At 37.7% G+C, this 23,639-nt stretch overlaps 1 protein-coding gene across 1 annotated transcript in view; it reads left to right on the top strand.

Moving 5' to 3' along the window:
• The first annotated feature begins 2,109 nt into the window (after positions 1-2,109).
• Positions 2,110-23,639, top strand: part of arih1 (ariadne ubiquitin-conjugating enzyme E2 binding protein homolog 1 (Drosophila)) — a 49,550-nt gene continuing 28,020 nt past the window's right edge. The window contains exons 1-12 of the mRNA XM_061917112.1: positions 2,110-2,606; positions 12,325-12,392; positions 12,502-12,649; positions 13,072-13,164; positions 13,247-13,302; positions 13,653-13,719; positions 13,802-13,908; positions 13,996-14,038; positions 14,146-14,217; positions 16,438-16,568; positions 20,515-20,572; positions 20,653-20,913. Coding sequence (XP_061773096.1) covers positions 2,319-2,606; positions 12,325-12,392; positions 12,502-12,649; positions 13,072-13,164; positions 13,247-13,302; positions 13,653-13,719; positions 13,802-13,908; positions 13,996-14,038; positions 14,146-14,217; positions 16,438-16,568; positions 20,515-20,572; positions 20,653-20,913 — 1,392 coding nt within the window. The 5' untranslated portion in view covers positions 2,110-2,318. The remainder of the gene's footprint in view (positions 2,607-12,324; positions 12,393-12,501; positions 12,650-13,071; positions 13,165-13,246; positions 13,303-13,652; positions 13,720-13,801; positions 13,909-13,995; positions 14,039-14,145; positions 14,218-16,437; positions 16,569-20,514; positions 20,573-20,652; positions 20,914-23,639) is intronic.

Genomic DNA, 23,639 nt, shown 5'->3' on the forward strand with positions numbered 1-23,639 from the left:
ACATCGGAATCTGTCCCAATGCAATCGTGTTTTTTTTTTCTTCTAGTCCGCCGCTGTCAATATCCTTAAACATGAATCTTTCATCGTCGCTCAAATTAATGGGGAAATTGTCGTTTTCTCGGTTCGAATAGCACTTTTTGTTGGAGGCTCCCATTAAAAACAATGTGAATATGTGAGGAGCCATCACACGGGTGACGTCATCGTCTGCGACTTCCGGTAGAGGCAGGGCATTTCTCTTAGCACCGAAAGTTGCGAACTTTATTGTGGATGTTCTCTACTAAATCCTTTCATCAAAAATATGGCAATATCGCGATATGATCAAGTATGACACAAAGAATGGACCTGCTATCCCCGTTTAAATAAGAAAAATCTCATTTCAGTAGGCCTTTAACAACTTGGTCTCTAAGCTTAGTGTAAAGCTTGGTTTCCTTTTTAGAAATAAAAACTGCTTCTCTCTTAAAGTCAGAAAAAGATTGGTGACAGAGTCTATCTTGCCCGTAATTGATTATGGAGACGTGCTTTATTTTAGTGCTTCATCTAAATGCCTCCAGTCCTTGGACACTGTTTTTCACTCAGCACTAAGATTTGTTACTGGCTGTCGTAGTCTCACCCACCACTCTCAACTGTATATGAAGTCAGACTTATCTTCATTGAGTGCATGCAGATACACACATTGGCTGACCATCATTTAAGTTTAATACCTCCATACTTCTGTACTTTGTTACAAAGAAAAAACAGCTCTTATGCGTTACGCTCTAACAATTTGTATGTTTTAACTGTTCCCCATGTATGGTCTGAATTTGGCAAAAGAGCTTTTGGCATTGCTGCCCCTATGGCATGGAATGCATTGCAGATGAAACTGAAACTCACTTAACTACTTCCTTTCTGTCCTGAGGGACAGTGGAGCAAGAGACTTTTGCACAGCGCCTGTGTATTTAAAAGGTGTAAATCTTTATTGTTTTACAGTTCTATTTTATTTATTTTGAAAAATGTATGTCTTGTATTACTTTTTTGAAACTGCTCTGTGACATGTGCCGTTGACCTCTTGGCCAGGTCACCCTTGTGAAAGAGATTTTGATCTCAATGGGTTTCTTATCTGGTTAAATAACGGTTCTATATCTATGTCTATTCACACTCACATTCACACACTAGGGCCAATTTTGTGTTGCCAATCAACCTATCCCCAGGTGCATGTCTTTGGTGGTGGGAGGAAGCCGGAGTACCCGGAGGGAACCCACTATTATTCACATGTGAATAAGGCTCTATAATAGACTATTTATATTATTCACATGTGAATACGGCTGTATGATAGACTGTATTTATATTATTCACATGTGAACAATGCTGTATAATAGACTATTTATATTATTCACATGTGAATGATGTTGTATAATAGACTCTGTTTATATTATTCACATGTGAATAAGGCTGTATAATAGACTATGTATAGTATTTACATGTGAATAGGGATGTATAATTGACTGTATTTATATTATTTACATGTAAAAAATACCTTCACTTGTAAAAAATACCTACATGTTTATTGTTTATTTTGAGCGAACTGTGGTGCTGAATTTCCTCCAGGGATCAATAAAGTACTTTCTATTCTATTCTATTCCATTTAGAAATATTTTTTTGCCGCCATGCGATTTTGTGGCGACTTGTCCAGGGTGTACCCGCCTCCCGCCCGAATGCAGCTGAGATATGCTCCTGCACCCCCTTGCAACCCCGAAAAGGACAAGCGGTAGTAAATGGATGGATGTTGCATATTTTATGAGTTTTTCAGTTATTTGTATCATCTATTATTAAACACAAAATGTGATTTATTTTACTATTTTAATTTTAACTCCGTCAATTTGCATTTGTGTTTTTCTTTCTCTTTTGTTGTTTCCGAATAGCATTATTTTAGTGTTACTGCGATTAAATGCAGGTACAATTTGAAACCACCGCACTTCTTAAATAAAGGGTTGACGTTTTGCTTAATTTTACTCTAATTTAGTCAGCAAAAATATGAAATACTTGGAAACGTTTTGTGGAAGCAGGACATGTATCGTCACGTCCAGGCGGCTTTAATTTTGAATACAATCCGCTTCGTGGGTTCCTGTACAGTCCGTGTGACGTCAGCGCGTCGTCAATTTGTGACGCCGTCTCTCTTTGTTGGCTTAACAGCGGCGACGTTTTGTTGTTATTTTCGCAGCTGCCGGAAAAACAAGCTGGGATCACTTCGCTCCTCGTCTTATTCCGCCATCAGCCGCTTTTTCACACTGTGCGTTAACCACCATAGGTGAGTTTGTCACAAGTTGATAACCACCCTAGGAATGGACTCAGACGAGGGTTATAACTATGAATACGACGACGAAGAGGAGGAATGTAGCGAGGACAGCGGCGAAGAGGAGCCCGAGGACGACACCCTGGAGCTCGGCGAGGTGGAGCTGGTCGATCCGGTGGTGGCCGGCGGGGAACGAGATGAGTGCGGCGATACCGTCGGAGGCGGCCAAGGCCCCGGCGACGAAGAGGAGGAGGACTACAGCTTCGAGGTTTTGACTGCTGAGCAGATCCTCCAACATATGGTGGAGTGTATCAAGGAGGTCAACGAGATCATCCAGGTATGTATTTAACATTCCTTTGACGTCACGTTCAGGAAACACCGAAGTCCAGGCTCCGGTGAACCCTAAACAGGCCATGGATGTTAGCTTAGCCCTTAGCTTACTAGGTGTAGTTTACTTGCTGGAAGTTGACAGGTTCACTAACGAATAGCCAAGAACGCGGACTTCAAGTTATTGACGATTGCTTCATTCAGTTCACTCTTTTATGTTGTAAATGTCAACATATATGCACATAACCACTTCCTTTCTGATGTCGGTCCAGGAAGTAGTCTAATCCCTATTGAGAAGTTGCCAAGCTAATGCTAGCTCACAGTTAGCCACCTTGCTAAATAGCTAACTCCCAACTAGTTTATCAATTGAATAAAAATAACGATTCACGAAAAACTAAATACACTACATTACTGTCTGCCAAGCCTACAACCTTGCTGTGAATAACGCATAGTTAGTTAATTACAACGCCGACAGTCTCATTTTACCACTTGACGAAAAGCTTGGTCATCGAATTAGTCGAGCACTATATGCTAGGCCATTTACTTTGATAAGCTTTTATAATATTCCCCTGTTTAGTTCAGTCCAGTTTCAGTTTATTTCTTTTAAATGTAATGCACACACAATCCCAGTTGTTTCATTACAGCACGTCCGAAATGGAGTAGGAAAAAGCAGAGTTTATTTAATCCTACCCCTTTTCATACCATAGAAATGTTTTCCAATTGTCTTGTTCTCTGCAACAGAACAATGAACAAATAAGTACAATAATATACCATAGTAAGTGGGCTTCACGGTGTGAGAGGGGTTAGTGCGTCTGCCTCACAATACGAAGGGCCTGAGTAGTCTGGGGTTCAATCCCGGGCTCGGGATCTTTCTGTGTGGAGTTTGCATGTTCTCCCACTTCCAAAGACATACACCTGGAGATCGGTTGATTGGCAACACTAAATTGTCCCTAGTGTGTGAGTGTGAATGTTGTCTGTCTATCTGTGTTGGCCCTGCGATGAGGGGGCAATGAGAGGGCGACTTGTCTAGGGTATACTCCGCCTTCCGCCCGATTGTAGCTGAGATAGGCACCAGCGAACGCATAGGGAATAAGTCGTAGAAAATGGATGTAAGCATACACATTAAATATATACATAATCTTTGTCTCAATAAAAAAAGGGCTCAAGATGTTCATCATAATTCTTGTTCTATACTTTGTGAACTTTTAGTTAGAACTGTCTCTTAAACTACATCATATTGGTCCTTTGTTTTTTTTTTGTTTAACCGTTCCATAATATAATTCCACATCAGAATCAGACATACTTTACTGATATATTCAAGGTTTTAAGTGTTGTACGAGCATACAAAATGTTTACAATTAGATTTTCCTCTAAGGTTATATTTCTCCTCTTTTGTTGAGAAGAATTGTTGTACATTCTTGGGTAGCAGGTTATAATTTGCTTTGTACATCATTTTAGCTGTTTGCAAATGCACCAAATCGTTGAATTTAAATAATTGTGATTTAATAAATAAAGGGTTTGTAGGATCTCTATACTCAGGGGCTGACAGATGTTTTCATTTTTTAACAGTTACAAGATTTTCAGGATAAAACAGGTCCTCGACATGGTGTGGGACTCCATCATATTTTTGCTATATTAAAGGAATAATGAATAAAACACTTATTGCTGTGCAACACTTTACATAACATGAATTTCACTGTCATGTAGTAACTAGGCCCCTGTCTCAATACGTAATTATTAAAACTCAGCAATTAGTTTGATATTTAAACCTTTGTTATATTTTGGTTTGAAATGGACATCTTCTTAGGATGTCTTTATTTTTGTTTTTGTTCTACACTAAAACATACTCTACAGCAGTGTTTTTCAACCTTTATGGAGCCGAGGCACATTTTTTCCATTGAAAAAATCCTTAGGCACACCACCAACAGAAAACATTAAAAAATTAAACTCAGCAGCCAATATTCACAGTAAAAAGTTGTTCTTGCAATTGTTGGATATAAATTCAAACCATAACCAACCACGCATCACTTTCGCTCTTGTCTTAAAGTAGGTGTACTGTCACGACCTGTCACATCACACCGTGACTTAATTTTAGTTTTTTGGTGTTTTCCTGTGTGTAGTGTTTTATTTCTTGTCCTGCGCTCCTATTTTGTTGTTGATTGTCATGTACGGATGTACTTTGTGGACGCTGTCTTCTCCACACGCTGTAAGTCTTTGCTTTCGTCCAGCATTCTGTTTTGGTTACATTGCAGCCAGTTCAGTTTTAGTTTAGTTTTCCATAGCCATCCCTAAGCTTCAATGCCTTTTTGTTTATTTTTGGTTTAAGCATTATATCTTTTTACTGCACATTGTGGTCACGACAAACCATGTTCCCTATATTTTTAAACAGATTAGCTACCTGCTTCCACTTACTGATATGGAAAAATATTACACGGTTACTCTGTCGATCTCTTGACAGCACAGACACTCAACAACGGCACAATTGCGGATTAAGATTACTGGTTTGCAAAAAATACTTTTAACCCAATTATGTGAAATTACGTAATCTCCAACAGCACACCAGACAATATCTCACGGTACATGAGTGTGCCGCGGCACAGTGGTTGAAAAACACTGCTCTATAGTAACTAAATTACATATAAGTACTGTGAAATCAGTGGTATGGGCATGAGTTGTTCAGTACTTGTCATTCATCTTGTGTCCGTGTGACTTTTTAAGGATGGATTTATTATATGATGCAATAAGTGTAATTCATTATTTTTTTGACAAATTTCAACTAGAATTGTAGAGACATGGACACAAGAATAGAGAAAAAACGGAAATACTACTACTATGCTTGTGTTGTTTTTGGCTGTACGGACAGTTTAAATCGCAAAAAGGATAAACATTTCTTCAGAGTCCCTCAAGAGGTGGTACTCTGCTACACTCTTCTACCATTCAACAATGGCAAGATGTTATGAAAATAGACAACAAAAGTGCCATGCACTCCAGTACAAGGGAGCAGAGCTTAAGAATGCACAAGTTTGCAGTTAAAGGTTTGTTTGATAAACTTTTAAGGTCTAGTGTTTCCCAGTCAAGTATTATCTTAATATTATTTTTATTTTTTGAGACACGTTTTTGCTACTAGTATTCGGTAAATATCAACTCTGCAAGTCTAAATAAAATAAATCCAATTTGAGCAAAACCTGAAAGAGTTATGCTTTTATTAAAGGCAATGATCATAAATGAAGCTTTTAGCACATACACAATATTGAGATGCATAGTTATATTTTGATAAAGATGCAGAAAAACAAGCATAGTCATAGACAGCGTGTGCAAGGGCAGGCAACAAACATGACAGGAGACACAAAGTTAAATCATGAAATGTAACCTTACCCAAGCAAGGATAATTATTTATCCAATAAGAGTCTTGATAGCAATGTCTTTGACACAGTCACACACAAATAAGTTGTAGACCTCCAGGGTTTTTCAAGTTTTCATCTGTTTTGTTGTGTAGGATGCACACCATGCATAGTTCTATATGTTTGGGAACTTCACAGTCGAATAATCCTTTATCCCTCGACATATCTGTTTGTTTTTGATAAGGTATAGGGATCTATTCCATTGCATAGTTGGATTTTTTGCTTATATCTGCTTTTTTGCAAGAATATATAAACACCCTGTGTACTCAGTGTGTACAACAGCCACCCTAGCTTGGTTCACCACCACTGGTTTTCACTTCCGGAAAGAAATCACTTGTCGGGATTCAAGCAATACATCAGCGCTGAAAGCTGCATTATTGTTATTATATGCCACAGTCTCCCCTTTGCAGTAGTCCACTACCCTGAGTGTTCTTTTAAATCAAATGTGTCTTATTGTAGAGAACTACATTTAGAAGACAGTCTTTGTTGTTAATAGTGCGACTGATAAGTTCAAGCAGCAGTTTATCATTATTTTTGAGGATTTGTCTACTCCAGTTCAGGGTTTTTGGACAATTTACTTGTGGCAAAACTTTGGGAAAGGAAAGGCCCTTTTCTGTTTCTGTGTGACTGCCCTAGTGCACAAAAGCAAGCTCCATAAAGGCATGCTTGAATGGGTTTGGTGTGGAATAAGTTTATAGCTAACCCTGACCTCAACCCTATCAAACATCTTTGGGATAAACTAAGAGTGTGAGCAAAGAACTCTCTCAGGTCCAGTGACCTCACAAATCCTCGTCAGTTTGTCTGAAGTTCACACACACACACAGAACAGTATTGTTAAAATTTACTGTGTTTTGGTTCCTCCCCGCTTTGTAATATTTTCATTTTTTGGTTCAGGTGGGTGTGTAGATGGTGTGGATGTATGTGTTTGCAGGTTGAACATAATTTAGGATTCCATGAAACCCATATTTATATGTGATGTTGGAAAGTTATTTTCCACTATTATTACTATTACCATGGTGCTCTTTTTAGGATTACCTTTAACTTTGATTTATAAGTGTCTTAAATTTACATCCATTTCCTCATTGCATGCATACATCTGTCATGAAAACCCGATAGTAAACACAACAAAAAAGTCCCATTTCAGTCTGGTATAAGACCTCTTAGCTATCGTTCACACTAAACGCACAGTGGCTTACTAAAGTGATTTACTAATCATGTAATATGGAGCATTTATTACTTAAGAGAAAAATTTCCGTTCATGATGTTTTCACATCTTTATACAGACAACTAGATGTTAAAGACATATTTGTAGAATCAGACCAAACAAACCGTTGCTGCGTTCTCTAATACATGGTATCAGTAACTTTTGATTTAATGAATTTTTTAATAAATATTTATTTGATCTGATATTGCCACCTTTCTTTTAACACATACAGCAGCGATTTGCAGCAATCTAGCATTAGAGCAATGATTTAATTTCACATTTGTTTTCTGCTGTGAATTGCTTGGTAGCTGAGTGATTAATGAGTATTTAGCTTACATGTGTTAGCTTGTTAGCCCTGCAAAATATGAGGCATAGCACACCGCCTTTACGTAAGCAAAAATAAACACCAGAAAGCATAATGATAATACATGACAGTATGAAATACATTAGTGTAGTGCACAAAGCGTTCTATTTCATATCTGATACAAAGTGTTCAGTTACACAGATGGACTACATTGTCAGAGATCTCAGTGATAATTTTTTTTGCTTGCTTCTAGTTTGCTTCGAGTACCTTTCTCTGATTGTAATCCATTTGTTAAAGTGTTTCGGGATCTTTGACAATGTGACTGAATGCTTTCCCTTTCCCATCTCTGTATTTGTTCTAACATCCCAGCAAAGGCTGCACAATTTTGATAAAAAACCGAATTTGTGATATTTTTCCCCCTCCCAAAATAACGATTGCGATTCAAAATTTTTTTTACAAAAAAAAGGTAAAATAATAATTGAAGGAAGACAATTTACGTTTAGACTGTCAATCAACATAGTCTTGTCTCAAGGTACCACACGCTAGAACAATATGTAATCATTTTCTTTCGAAAACGTGGCTTAATGCAGACGGACTCAGAGCTTGGCAAGCCGCGGCTCCGCAGCCGCATGCGTCTCTTTGATCACTCTGATGTGGCTCAGCTGCTAAATTGCCGACCCGAACGATTATCTCGGGAGGTTTCCGGATTTTAGTGCCTCTCACAGAATTCACCCGGGGATAACATTCTCCAATTTTCACCTGGACTTCAATACTGAGGGTGTGCAGTGATGGCAATGCCTTTAACCTCCTCTACAACATGTCGTCGCGCCCGCTTTTACATCTTGCGATCCGTGTCGACTGGTCACATTTTATATTCAGCCTTTGTTAACACACGAATGTGACTGCAACGCATAGTTACTCAACAGCCATACAGGTTACACTGAGGGTTGTAAAATAAACAACTTTAACACAGTTACTAATATGCGCCACACTGTGAAGCCCCACCAAACAAGAATGACAAACTCATTTTAGGAGAAAATCGGCACTGTAACACAACATAAACACAAAATAACAAATACCCAGAATCCCATGCATCCCTACTCTTCCAGGCTACATTATACACCCTCGCTTGCACCAATTCCCCCGCCCCCCAAGCCCGCCCACCTCAAACGACGCACGGAGGGGTGGGTGGAGCCCGAAAGAGTAGGGATGCATGGGATTCTGGGTATTTGTTCTTTTGTGTTTATGTTGTGTTACAGTGCCATCGTTCTCCCAAAATGTGTTTGTTACTCTTGTTTAGTGTGGGTTCACAGTGTGGCGCATATTAGTAAGAGTGTTAAAGTTGTTTAAACGGGCACCCTCAGTGTGACCTGTACGGCTGTTAAACAAGTATGCCTTGCAATCGTTGGCGTGTGTCTGCAGAAGCCTCATACGACATGTGACTGCGCTGACAAGCTGATTGAACGTGTTGTAGAGGGCGCCAAAGGCAGCACCTTCATAGGATGCCCTTACTATTGTTAATCAAGGGAAATTCTGTAAACATTCGCTAGAATAGTTGATCTGACATTTGGTAGTCTCTCAGAATATTCGGGAGAGTTGGCAAGTGTGATGCTGTCAAGCAGCATTCATTTAAAACTCGCGGGCCCCACTATCATTAAATTTTCATATTAAGGTGCGGTCCGCGTGTCTGAGACCCCTGGTTTATACATAGCACAAAGTAAAAAAAACTCTGTATGCACTGTTATTTCATTTTAAATTTTAAAAGAGTTTTGTGGCTCCCATTGTTTTCTTTATTTTGTGCGGGGGCGATCACCAAGAAGAACGAGGAGTTGGAATATAATTACAACACTTTATGTACATATTTATATAATATGTAACTACAAGCTCCATTCACAGACAGAGTCCCATTGCTTTTATGAGCGGGCGAGCGAGTCAAAAGCCGGGGAAAAAAAATATATATTTTTTTTTTTCTTATTTGTGGCGGCCGTAATTCTTTCGGGGCGGGCCGCCACAAATAAATGAATGTGGGAAACCCTGTTATTATATACACTATCAGAGACAGAAAATCTTCATTTAACATAATGCCCTTTTTTGCTGCTTCAACACACCTCAATCAACACTGTCCGTAACACACACACACACACACACACACACACACACACACACACACACACACACACACACACACACCACAAAATTAGCTAACGTTTCGCCAAAAGCTAACTAGCCTTCACTTAAAGCCAGGACTGCGAGTGAGCTGAGTTGCAGTTTGTTTCTAGAAGGTCAACGGGCTCATAGTGATGTTTAGAAAGTAGTTGACTTGGAAGTGTTTAGTATAACTTGGGAAGAGTCCGCTGCTCCCCTACCAACGCCTATTTGCTTGACGCTGAAGCGCTGACTAGATGCACTCTGAATACGCACTGCTGATTGGGGCTTGTTATTGCTACTGTTGTAACCAATCAGATGGTTGTGTGGGAGGGACACTGCAGGGTGCTGTGCAGGAGACAGAGGCAGAACGGAGCGGAGCAGCTTGTTAAGACTTTAGCAAAGGCGGCTACTTCATATGTTCGTGTGGAACTCTTTCGGTACTCCTACGCACAGTACCGGAACCCCCGTACCGAAACGGTTCAATACAAATACACGTACCGTTACACCCTTACTCATTACCATATTTCTCATTACGATATCATTTTTTACCATTCTACTGTAATTGGTAGGTAAATTACTTTATAGTAAATAAACAAACAAAAAATGGTCGGATGTTGCCTTTTTGTTTGTTGTCAACACGTGATCATGGTATTCTCACACGCCATCTAATTTGAAGCTCTGACATTTGGCTTTAAAATATTATTGTTTCCTCCTAATTTTTAATGTGCGGCGAGTAAGGGGGATTGTCTCTTAAGTGCTTCATGCACTTTAGTCTCCTCACCGAGACAGATCGTGGATGACTGAAAAGAGGGCTCACTGCATTCAGTATTTCTGCTGTTAAAAACGCGCTCAGTTGCTGGGAGCGATGTATTGAATGTCTCGCCTTTCTCCCTATTTGAAGTGATAAACGATCTCATTGTCGAACATGGCTGTCACTCAAATGCCCGTGACGGTGGAGGAAAAAGAAAAAAACACATATTTTGCGTTCATGTAATGGCACTAATTAAAATGCTGATGTTAATTCAATGTTGATTAATCATGCAGCTCCAATCCCAACGCACAAAGTCTGTCTTTACTCACTCATGATTTTTCCTGCCAATATGGTATTTTTATTTTGCGTGGTACATGCTTGGCTGCGAGTTCTGTTAGGGGAAATGTTAATGACATTCTAAATGAACAAAATAATGCTAACTAAATATGACAATACCTCAAAGACAGGGATCTTCAATAGTCCATTTTATTTTCGTTTGTTTACGAATTTAGGATGATTAAGTCTCCCGGCCTACCGCCCGAATACAGCTGTGATAGGCTCCTGCGACCCCAAAAGGGACAAGCGATAGAAAATGGATGGATGGGATGGACTTTACAATGACAATGGGTCAACATACCACAGTAATGAGAAATAAAAAAGTATTGTGTTTGAGAGGCTTACCTGCATTACTATTATTTTTATTTAAAACTTCAGAGATTACATCATAATCTGATAATTCTAACTGCCTTTGTGATCAGTTCTCTTGTATTTACTTTAATGTGAAACTGGACTATTGGCTCTGTAGTACCTAAACAATACAATGAACATATCACTTTTAGTGCACAATGTTGTTCCAATGGGGCACATTTGATTTGACGTCATCATTTGTTCACCTTTGTTGCAGAGGGTGTATGACCGATTCTTACACGTTCACAAAATATAGCAATGCAATTATTTTTTAGTTTTGTGGGATTTTTTTTCCGAGAGATGAACTACATTTTGTCCTTTTTTTTCTACTTACATATTACAATATATTTAAAACATGTCTACATTTATGTATGTTGCAAAAAATTATTATCTTTCTATGGGATTGTGTCAGAAAGATAGTGACATAACGGTGACATGCGTTAATTTGTTAACTGCTGTACAAAAGAGATGTGGCTATCTTTAGTGGAATGCATGATTGAATTGGAACAGTGCGTGCTGTACCTCTCATTTTGCATATCGTCACGCTGTTAAAATAATCGCATAAGTCATTTTTTGTCTTTTTTTTGGTTGGCCTAAATCTTCTCATGATGCCGGTCACCAATGGTAAAATCGCCCTCATCCTCAGTTGATAAAATCATTTGATTTTAGATAATGGCCTATTGGGAATAAATTACAAATGCATGTTCAAAAATTATTTCTGTCATCTTTCTTAGTTTATTTTGAACATTAACACATTTACAATGCAATACAGACAATTTAATATCACCTCACATCACGTCATGTCCGAAAAGGAGTAGGAAGAAGCAAAGCTGGTTTAATCCTACCCCTGTCCGACGTCAGAGCGCCCACAAATATATACATTCATTTACTGACCCTTTTTACAGCAAAAGAGTAAAATGACATCCGTGAATGAGTAATACAACAGTTCTGTAACATGTAATTTATTAATTCAGTCATTACCAACATACTGAGATGAAATTGCCAAAGTCATTTAATTTATATAATGTACACACATTATTATTACTGTGCCAATAGCCATCCTTTGTTACATCATTTTTAGGTGAAATGATCACGTTACACTTGGTGACGTTTTTTTTGTTCCCTGAAAAACTTGGATAAATTAGTTTGGTGATTATTATAACAGGGGGACAATATATTGAATAATAAAAACATGAGTTCTATACCTAACCCTGCATTTCTTGATTTCTTTAGAATCCTGCAACAATTACACGCATACTTCTTAGTCACTTCAACTGGGATAAGGAAAAACTCATGGAAAGGTAAGAAGATGTAGTACATTCTACTGTCTAAATTGTCTGTCTACTCCAAACTTACCATCCAGCAATGTGCGGTTCCTAATTTTTTTCCTCTTTTGTTGTCTTTACGCAGGTATTATGATGGCAACCTAGACAAGCTTTTCTCAGAGTGTCACGTCATTAACCCCAGCAAGAAACCCCGAATCCGTCCTCCGATCAACACTCGGTCATCTGCGCAGGACATGCCGTGTCAGATCTGCTATCTAAATTTTCCCAACTCTGTAAGTAGCTTTGTCACACCTAACATTAGTTAGGTGAAAAATGAAGATATTATCGGGATGAATATGTCTTTTGCTTGGTGTCGCAGAAGTACTGAGTACACTTCCTAACTATTGCATTGTAATGTTTTGATAGTAGGTGTCAGGGGTCTGTCATATCTATGCCTGCCATAAATAAATGTTTCGCACTCTTAAGTTGAAAATCCTAATTTTAATGTGAATGAATTATTCACGTTAATAATGATCAGAGCTGAGACTTTTACCTTTTTGTTTTCTTTGTAGCCCATCTGAAGACAACTATTGTTTATATTTCAACTGTAGGGGACAGCACATTAATGCATAACAAAGTAAAATGTTGGCTTTTTTAAAATTTGTCCTTTAATTTAAAAAACACAGCTCTATTCATGTTTTATGTGTTTTTATAGTATTTTACTGGCCTGGAGTGTGGACACAAGTTCTGCATGCAGTGTTGGGGTGATTACCTGACTACTAAGATCATAGAAGAAGGGATGGGACAGGTATAATTCTCATGTTTTCCTTCATAAATATACTCAGTATGGAGGTGTCACTAATAATGTGCATTTTGTCTTTCACTATCAGACTATTTCTTGTCCTGCTCATAGTTGTGACATTTTGGTTGATGACAACACAGTCATGTAAGTATGTTCTTATTGATCAGAAAATTGAGCAACTTTTAAGAAAAGACAGTTTTTTTTTTTACTTTTTGCAAAGACACATACCTGATATAGCATTCATGATGGCTCATAAGCTGACACTAATTGTATTAACCTACATAGCTTTGTGGTGTTGCCCACTAACAAAGTACATTCTTCTAAGTGATTTATCTGCAAAGCATAACATTTACAAAAGTTTATTCAAATGTATTTATATTATATCTCGGTTTTGACAGAAATGTTTGAATTTCACAGCAACTTTTGTCCTTCTGCAATTTATGTGTTGAGGTTATCAAAAGGAAACCTAAGAAAACTGTTGTCATCTCTTACAGGCGACTCATAACCGATTCAAAAGTGAAGTTGAAGTACCAGCATTTAATTACAAATAGTTTTGTAGAGGTAAGCTATGAACATGATATATTGTAAGTATAAGCTGATTTTGATAGCAGTGTGAAATGAACATTTTGTGTATCCTTTTCAGTGCAATCGACTGTTAAAGTGGTGCCCTGCGCCAGACTGCCATCATGTTGTCAAAGTCCAGTACCCAGATGCCAAACCTGTGAGATGCAAGTGTGGCCGTCAATTCTGGTATGAGGGGGGAGCTGTGTGGGCAAAAAAAGTAATTTATCTGTAAATGTATACAAGGTTCCAATTTTTTTTATGTCCTTTCTGCAGCTTCAATTGTGGCGAGAACTGGCACGATCCTGTCAAGTGCAAAGTATGAGCGAATATTTTTTTTTACAAAAATGAGCCTTATCCTTCCTACTACAAGAGGAGTAAAGTTCATTGTGGTCCCTGTTACTTATACTGGCCCTTTTTTTGCAGTGGCTGAGAAAGTGGATCAAGAAATGCGACGATGACAGTGAAACTTCAAACTGGATAGCTGCAAATACAAAGGTATAAAGCGCAAATGGTTCTTACAGTAAGAAATTAAACTATTTTTGCTGTCTATGACATTTTATGTGTTTGCACTTATTGACTTTGCCAGGCATGTGATTTTTCCGTCTTATTGTCGGAAATCCGTCTTTTTTATCCCTAAAAATATAAAAAAAATGTTTTCCGATTTTCTTTGTTTTTCCCGACCTATCATGTGTGTTAAAATCTTGATCCCTATCTTTGCCATACCTGCCCATAACTACAGTTTTGCCGTAATGAGTACGTTTTTTTATAATCTATTCCGGTTTACGGCTGCTGTGGTAAAAAACTACTGTTTTCCATTAAAATTATTAACTTAAAAATCAAAGCTACGAAGCGAAACAACTCCACGGGCAGGGGACAAAATACACGGGAAACATAGGGCGCAGAAGAAAAGGGGGAATATTCAAGCAAGTGATTTCCATATTAAAAAATATTTGTGGAAGATGGCAAAGGGATTCTCTTCCTTTGAGTTTTCTTTTAACGATGTAGACGACATCAAGGAAACCCACAATGTGTCTACTTGGCCACATTTGTACAAATGTATGCGTCTGGATAAAACAATGCCCAAAACATTAATTTTAGTTGTTTATCATCCTGGGTTCAAATCCAGGCTCGGGATATTTCTGTGTGGAGTTTGCATGTTCTCCCCGTGAATGTGTGGGTTCCCTCCGGGTACTCCGGCTTCCTCCCACTTCCAAAAACATGCACCTGGGGATAGGTTGATTGGCAACACTAAATTGGCCCTAGTGTTTGAATGTGAGTGTGAATGTTGTCTGTCTATCTGTGTTGGCCCTGCGATGAGGTGGCGACTTGTCCAGGGTGTACCCCGCCTTCCGCCCGATTGTAGCTGAGATAGGCGCCAGCGCCCTCCGCGACACCAAAAGGGAATAAGCGGTAGAAAATGGATGGATTATCATGTAAGCCCAAATCAAAACTGCTTCCGGCATGGAAGATGTGGAATACACATTTAAGAACACACATGATTGTGGCAAAAGTGATGATTTTTGCTACAGAATAGCCTGTGTAAATACTAAATTTCATTTTCATCTGTGTTTTGGAATAAGACAGCAGCTGACATTTGCTTCATTACTTATACTGTTTATATTTTGACATTAAATAGTTTAATCATTTTGAAACAAACAACATGACTGCAAGATATTTGTTATTTCATGCAATAAATCACAATGGCTATTCAGATAAGATAAGTTAGCTAATAGAATAAACATTGTTGAACACTTAGATTTTTGCATGATTTTTGCATTTGGAGCAGTTCGAAGTGGAGGGAGTTGAAGACACAGAAATGAAACAAATAGAAAGATTCAAGCTGCTCAAAAATTTGCCAGGAAAGCTCATGTCAGAGCCATCAAAGCAAAAATGCCAAAGTAATGTGGGAATGAACCAAAGTAATGTGTAAATGATGTAAATAACTACATGAACCATTTGTGGCTATGAAGTGAACACTAGGAAGGTTGTAAATACTGTATAGATAAGGCTAAGCCATGTGGTTGCTGTGGATGTGAACACGTAATTACTGTAGTGACAATAACATAGTAACTGAAACAGACACAGTGATTCATTTGGATGAATGGGGTATGTATTTATGTAAACACTGTTGATAATTTTTCCAATTCTTTAAACACTAAAACATCTTTAAAATGGTGCTTTTTTGGGCAAGTTTTGGCATGTTCAATTGCTGAAAAACTAGGAGCTCCCTTGTCCCTGTGGCTCCCACACCCGTGACTTATTTTCAGTCTTTTTCATTAAGGTAATTTTTAAAACCGATGTAGTTTATTTAGTACATGCAATTGCTATTTTTGCTCATTACTTTGTCGGCCTCTTTGTGTCCTGGTCGCTGTCAGATCTGACTGTGAGGTTGTAAGCAATCTAATAGGCTAAGAGCAGATCAACTCAGTGAAGTAGGTCAGGTGGAAGATAAGGTGGTTGTATTCCTATTTGTGTCAGCATAATCAGCAGAAGGAATCTGAGCAACACTCAAGTCAAAGGACAGGGTGGATGTGTGGAGCTATGTCACACGCAATATGTACTGTAATATAACCATAAATATAATTGGTTATCAGCACTATTAAAAGGGTGTCTTGGTGTTATTGGCGAGCACTGAAGTCAATATTTAAAAATGTAGATGCTAATCTGCAATATAAGTACAAAGAGTAAATTATTATTTTCTCTTCCGTTTGACAGGAGTGTCCAAAGTGCCATGTAACCATTGAAAAAGATGGTGGCTGCAATCACATGGTTTGTCGGAACCAGAACTGTAAAGCTGAGTTTTGCTGGGTCTGTCTGGGCCCGTGGGAACCCCATGGTTCTGCTTGGTAAGAAGTAGTCATTGTGTTCAATGTTATTTGATAAAAAAATAAAAAAATAAAAAAAAAATATATACATATATATATATAATGTGTATATGTATATATATATATATATAATGTGTATATGTATATGTGTATATATATGTGTATATGAATGAATATATATATATATATGTGTGTGTGTATATATATGTGTATATGAATGTATATATATATATATATATATATATATACACAAACACCGTTTCCATATGAGTTGGGAAATTGTGTTAGATGTAAATATAAACGGAATACAGTTATTTGAAAATAATTTTCAATCCATATTCAGTTGAATATGCTACAAAGACAACAAATTTAATGTTCTGATACTTTTTTCTTGTGCAAATAATCATTAACTTTAGAATTTGATGCCAGCAACACGTGACAAAAGTTGGTAAAGGTGGCAATTAATACTGATACAGTTGAAGAATGCTCATCAAACACTTATTAGGAACATCCCACAGGTGTGCAGGCTAATTGGAAACAGGTGGGTGCCATGATTGGGAATAAAAACAGCTTCCCAAAAAATTCTCAGTCTTTCTCAAGAAAGGATGGGGCGAGGTACACCCATTTGTCCACAACTGCAAGAGCAAATACAACCCCTGTTTTCATGAGTTTGGAAATTGTGTTAGATGTAAATACAAACGGAATACAATGATTTGCAAATAATTTTCAACCCATATTCAGTTGAATATGCTACAAACACAACTTATTTGATCTTCAAACTGATAAACATTTTTTTTGTGCCAATAATCATTAACTTTAGAATTTGATGGCAGCAACAAGTGACAAATAAGTTGGGAACGGTGGCAATAAATACTGATTAAGTTGAGGAATGCTCATCAAACATTTATTTGGAACATCCCACAGGTGTGTAGGCTAATTGGGAACAGGTGGGGGCCATGAATTAGTATAAAAGCAGCTTCCATGAAATGCTAAGTAATTCACAAACAAAGATGGGGCGAGGGTCACCAATTTGTAAGTAAATTGTCGAACAGTTTTAGAACAACATTTCTCAATGAGCTATTGCAAGGAATTAAGGGATTTTACTATCAATGGTCTGTAAAATTATCAAAAGGTTCAGAGAATCTGGAGAAATCACTGCACGTAAGCGATGATATTACGGACCTTTGACCCCTCAGGTGGTACTGCATCAAAAACCAACATCAGTGTGTAAAGGATATCACCACATGGGCTCAGGAACACTTCATAAAACCACTGTCAGTAACTACAGTTGGTCACTACATCTGTAAGTGCAAGTTAAAACTCTACTATGCAAAGCGAAAGCCATTTATCAAAAACACGCAGGAACCCCGCCGGCTTCGCTGGGCCGGAGATCATCTAAGATGGACTGATGCAAAGTGGAAAAGTGGTCTGACGAGTCCACATTTCAAATTATATTTGGAAACTGTGGACGTGGTGTCCTCCGGAACAAAGAGGAAAATAACCATCTGGGTTTTTATAGGCGCAAAGTTCAAAAGCCAGCATCTGTGATGGTATGAGGGTGTATTAGTGCCCAAAGCATTGGTAACTTACACATCTGTGAAGGCACCATTAATGCTGAATGGTCCATACAGGTTTTGGAGCAACATATGTTGTCATCAAAGCAATGTTATCATGGACGCCCCTGCTTATTTCAGCAAAACAATGCCAAACCACGAGTTACAACAGCGTGGCTTCGTAGTAAAAGAGTGCGGGTACTTTCCTGGCCCGCCTCCAGTCCAGACATGTCTCCCGTCGAAAATGTGTGGCGCATTATGAAGCTTAAAATATGACAGCGGAGACCCCGGACTGTTGAACGACTGAAGCTCTACATAAAACAAGAATGGGAAAGAATTCCACTTTCAAAGCTTCATCAGTTATTTTCTTCAGTTCCCAAATGTTTATTGAGTCTTGTTAAAAAAAAGGTGATGTAACACAGTTGTGAACATGCCCTTTCCCAACTACTTTGGCACATATTGCAGCCATGAAATTCTAAGTTAATTATTATTTGCAAAAAAAAATAAAGTTTGAGTTTGAACATCAAATATGTTGTCTTTGTAGTGCATTCAATTGAATATGGGTTGAAAATGGTTTGCAAATTATTGTATTCCGTTTGTATTTACATCTAACACAATTTCCCAACTCATATGGAAACGGTGGTTGTAGTCAAACAGTTTGAGAACAACGTTTTTCAAAGTGCAATTGCAAGAAATTTAGGGATTTCAACATCTACGGTCCATAATATCATGGAAAGGTTCCGAGAATCTGGAGAAATCACTCCACGTAAGCGGCATGGCCGGAAACCAACATTGAATGACCGTGGTCATTCAGAGACGGCACTGTATCAAAAACCGGCATCAATCTCTAAAGGATATCACCACATGGGCTCAGGAACACTTCAGAAAACCACTGTCACTAAATACAGTTGGTCGCTACATCTGTAAGTGCAAGTTAAAGCTCTATTATGCAAAGCAAAAGCCATTTATCAACAACATCTAGAAACGCCACCGGCTTCTCTGGGCCCAAGATCATCTAAGATGGACTGATGCAAAGTGGAAAAGTCTTCTGTGGTCTGACGAGTCCACATTTCAAATAGTTTTTGGAAATATTCGACATCGTGTCATCCGGACCAAAGGAGAACCGAACCATCCAGACTGTTATCGACACAAAGTCAAAAAGCCAGCATCTGTAATGGTATGGGGGTGCATTAGTGCCCAAGGCATGGGTAACTTACACATCTGTGAAGGCACCATTAATGCTGAAAGGTACATACAGGTTTTGGAACAACATATGATGCCATCTAAGCGCCGTCTTTTTCATGGACACCCCTTATTTCAGCAAGGCAATGCCAAGCCACCTTCAGCACGTTACAACAGCGTAGCTTCGGGAAAAAAAGAGTGCGGGTACTTTCCTGGCCCTCCTGCAGTCCAGACCTGTCTCCCATCCAAAATGTGTGGCGCATTATGAAGCGTAAAATAAGACAGCGGTAACCCCGGACTGTTGAATGACTGAACCTCTACATAAAACAAGAATGCAAAAGAATTCCACTTTCAAAGCTCCTCAGTTCCCAAACGTTTGAGTGTTGTTAAAAGAAAAGGTGATGTAGCACAGTGGTGAACGTGCCCTTTCCCAACTACTTTGGCACGTGTTGCAGCCATGAAATTCTAAGTTAATTATTATTTGCAAAAAAAAAAGAAAGTTTTATGAGTTTGAACATCAAATATCTTGTCTTTGTAGTGCATTCAATTGAATATGAGTTAAAAAGGATTTGCAAATCATTGTATTCCATTTATATTTAAATCTAACACAATTTCCCAATTTATATGGAAATAGGGTTTGTATATATGTATATTTATGTGTGTGTGTGTGTGTGTGTGTGTGTGTATATATATGTGCAAAATATTGGAAAACGGTGCTGCCTACACCTTTTTATAAAGGTGTAAGAAAACACTAATGTAGTCAAACATGGCGGAAATGTCTGTAATATAATTGAGATCGAATGTTATGAAAAAAATTAGTTATAATTTTCTTTTTTGCCCTATCGCCCAGTTTTACACTTTCATAAAATCCGAAAAAAAATGCCATCACCTCCACACCCTTAATGTTTTTTTGCTGTCATTTGTAGAAATTATGTTAAATTAATCCATTTAATTTGTTACTTAGATGTAATTTGCATTGTTTAACACAAGTAAAACTATAATCCTTATAAAATGTTTTTATTTTTCATTTTCATGGACTTAAGTTTGGAAATGATTGATTGGCTTTGCATTATTTCTTATGGGAAAATTGCTTTAGTTTTTGTACATAAGTTTTATAAAAGTTTTTGAAACCGATTAATTCATTCAAAGTTGAACTGTTTTATTAAAATTTAGAATAGTTTTTATCTTACAGAAGATAAAGTCTGACTGACATATTTTGAAAATGTTTGTAGGTACAATTGCAATCGCTACAATGAAGATGATGCCAAGGCAGCCAGAGATGCTCAAGAGGTAAAGCATAACTGAAGTCGTCTTGCTTATATTTATATTTTTGACCAAGTTGACTTAAAATGGTTTCATGCTTCTTGCAGCGCTCCAGGGCAGCCTTGCAGAGGTACCTATTCTACTGCAACCGCTACATGAACCACATGCAGAGCCTGCGCTTTGAGCACAAGCTATATGCTCAGGTCAAGCAGAAAATGGAGGAGATGCAGCAGCACAACATGTCCTGGATTGAGGTGCAGTTTCTAAAGAAGGCTGTGGACGTGCTTTGCCAGTGCCGCTCGACGCTCATGTTCACTTACGTCTTTGCCTTCTACCTCAAGAAGAACAACCAGTCAATTATTTTTGAGGTAAGATGGGAGTGATCAGGCTATCATCGAGCCAACGTTCTCTCAAATTCTGCTGTCATTTGTACGCACACACACACATACAGAAACACACACACCTCTTCTGTCCTACTCTTACCAGAAACAGATTTTTTTTAAGTGTGCACACCCTGAATCTAAAGCTCATTTTGCTGGAATTTCAAGGACAAACTCAGCACTGCATATTAGCATTAACAACAAAATAATGGCTTCACCACAATAACATTGAAAGTATTCTTCGGTGTATTTGAAGTGATTTGGCCAACATCTATTCTTGATGCAGGATTGTTGACAGTTCAAAAGTGCTTTTGCTAGAGCTGCAACAGATAACCGATTAAATCAATTAATTTGATTAGAATAAGGTTGAATTTCTTTTTGTTGCTTCGATTAATCGTTTATTGAACTAATAACTAATAAAAAAATGATGAAATCCGGACTGCATGGATTGCACAAAACTTAAAATACGCATAAATAATTCTCGCATATATATATATGCATGCAGGAATCATTTCTGCGTATTTTAAGTTTAAAATACGCATAAATAATTCCTGCATGTATATATATATAAATATATGTATATGTATATATATATATGTATATATATATATATATATATATATATATATATATATATATATACATGTATATATATATATATATATACATGTATATATATATATATATATACATGTATGTATATATATATATATATATATATATATACATGTATATATATATATATATACATGTATATATATATGTATATATGTGTGTGTATGTATATATATGTATGTATATATATATATATATATATACATGTGTGTATATATATATATATATATATATATACATGTATATATATGTATATATATACATATATATACATGTATATATATATATATATATATATATACATGTATATGTATATATATATATATATATATATATATATATATACATGTATATATATATATGTATATATGTATATATATATATATATATATACATGTATGTATATATGTATATATGTATATATATATATATATATATATACATGTATATATATATATGTATATATGTGTGTATATGTATATATGTATATGTGTATATATATGTATATGTATATATATATATATATATTAGATATGTGTATATATATATATATATATATATATATATATATATATATATATATATATGTAGGTGTGGGAAAAAATCACAAGACTACTTCATCTCTACAGAACTGTTTCATGAGGGGTTCCCTCAATCATCAGGAGATTTTAATGGAAGCATTCACATACAATGGTTTATATAGGGCACAGAGTGGGTGGGTACAGGCAGGCGTAGGGTGTGGTGATTGGCTCATGTGTTACCTAGGAGGTGTTTCCGTCTGTGGCGGCTTGTTGAAATGGTTTCACTGCGCTTGTTGAGGGATGATAGATCTGGATGATATATAATAAACAGTTTCTCTTTTAAGCATAGGTTGCATCTTTTATTACCACTGTTGTAAGGTGTGCTGGATGCGAGAATTTGCCATGTTATTGAGTATTCAACATTATTGTCTTTGAGGTTCCAAATGTGTTTGCTGAGTTCTGTAGAATTCCGCAAAGTCTGGTTTCTAAAGGAGGCGTTGTGATTATTCCATCTTGTTTTGAACGCTCCTTTGGTTAATCCTACGTACGTGTCGGATGTGTTAATGTCCTTGCGTGTTACCTTTGCTTGGTAAACGACTGATGTCTGTAAGCACCTTCCGTTGAGAGGGCAATCAGGTTTCTTGCGACAGTTACATTCATTATTTGTTTCAGAGCCGTTTAGTCTGGGGGTAGGCAGTCCTTTTGCAATTGCTTTGTTGTGGTTTGAAATGATTTGTTGCATGTTATTCATACAGCTGTAGCTCAATTTAATGTTGTTCTTGTTGAATATTTTTCTTAGGGTGTTGCCTTTGGGGAAGTGTTTGTCGATCAGAGTGAGGAACTTGTGGCCGATGTTGGTTGAGACGTCTTTGCTGAATGGCGGATTGTACCAGATGATGATGTTTCGTTTTCTGCTCTTTTTTGGTTGGTTTCCTGGAGAGGGTTCATAGGTGAGGGTGAAGTTGTATCCACTTTCATCAAGTGCTTTCTGGTACGGGGGGGTTGCTTGGTCGAATTCAGCTTTGCTAGATGACAGCATCGATAGCCTTTTATTAATTCCGGTAGGTATTCTTTTCGTGGTGGTGGGTGGGTGGTTGCTGTCATGGTGCACGTATTGGGATGTTGTGTTGGGTTTCGTGAATGGTTGGTAGCTGTTATTTCTCAGGTTGAAAGTGACGTCGAGGAAGTAGACGGTTTGCTTGTTGGCTTCAATCGTGATCCGTAGGCCGTTTTCTTTGAAGATTTGGCATATGCGCTTCTTGGTGTTCTCGCTGCTCCTTGGCGAGGCGCGGCACACTGCCAGTCCGTCATCACGGGAAATACCAAGGTTCAGGTTGAGGCTAGCAAGCTGGGAGAGGAGGAAACTCCCAACGAGTTCGCACGTTTCTGCTCCGTCAAAACTCCCCATAGTAACGTCAAATGTTGAATTGTTCTTTTTTTGCCATGGTGTACTGTTGTGGATGAGTATGGAGTTCTTTGCGTAGATGATGATGTTTCTTTCGTTGCCTGTGATTGAGTCGTAGTCCGAGGCGAAGTTTAGTGCTTGGGTCAGTAGGTCTTGCGTGATGGAAGGGTAAA

Source organism: Nerophis ophidion, linkage group LG12, assembly GCF_033978795.1.
Source record: "Nerophis ophidion isolate RoL-2023_Sa linkage group LG12, RoL_Noph_v1.0, whole genome shotgun sequence".
NCBI lineage: Eukaryota > Metazoa > Chordata > Actinopteri > Syngnathiformes > Syngnathidae > Nerophis > Nerophis ophidion.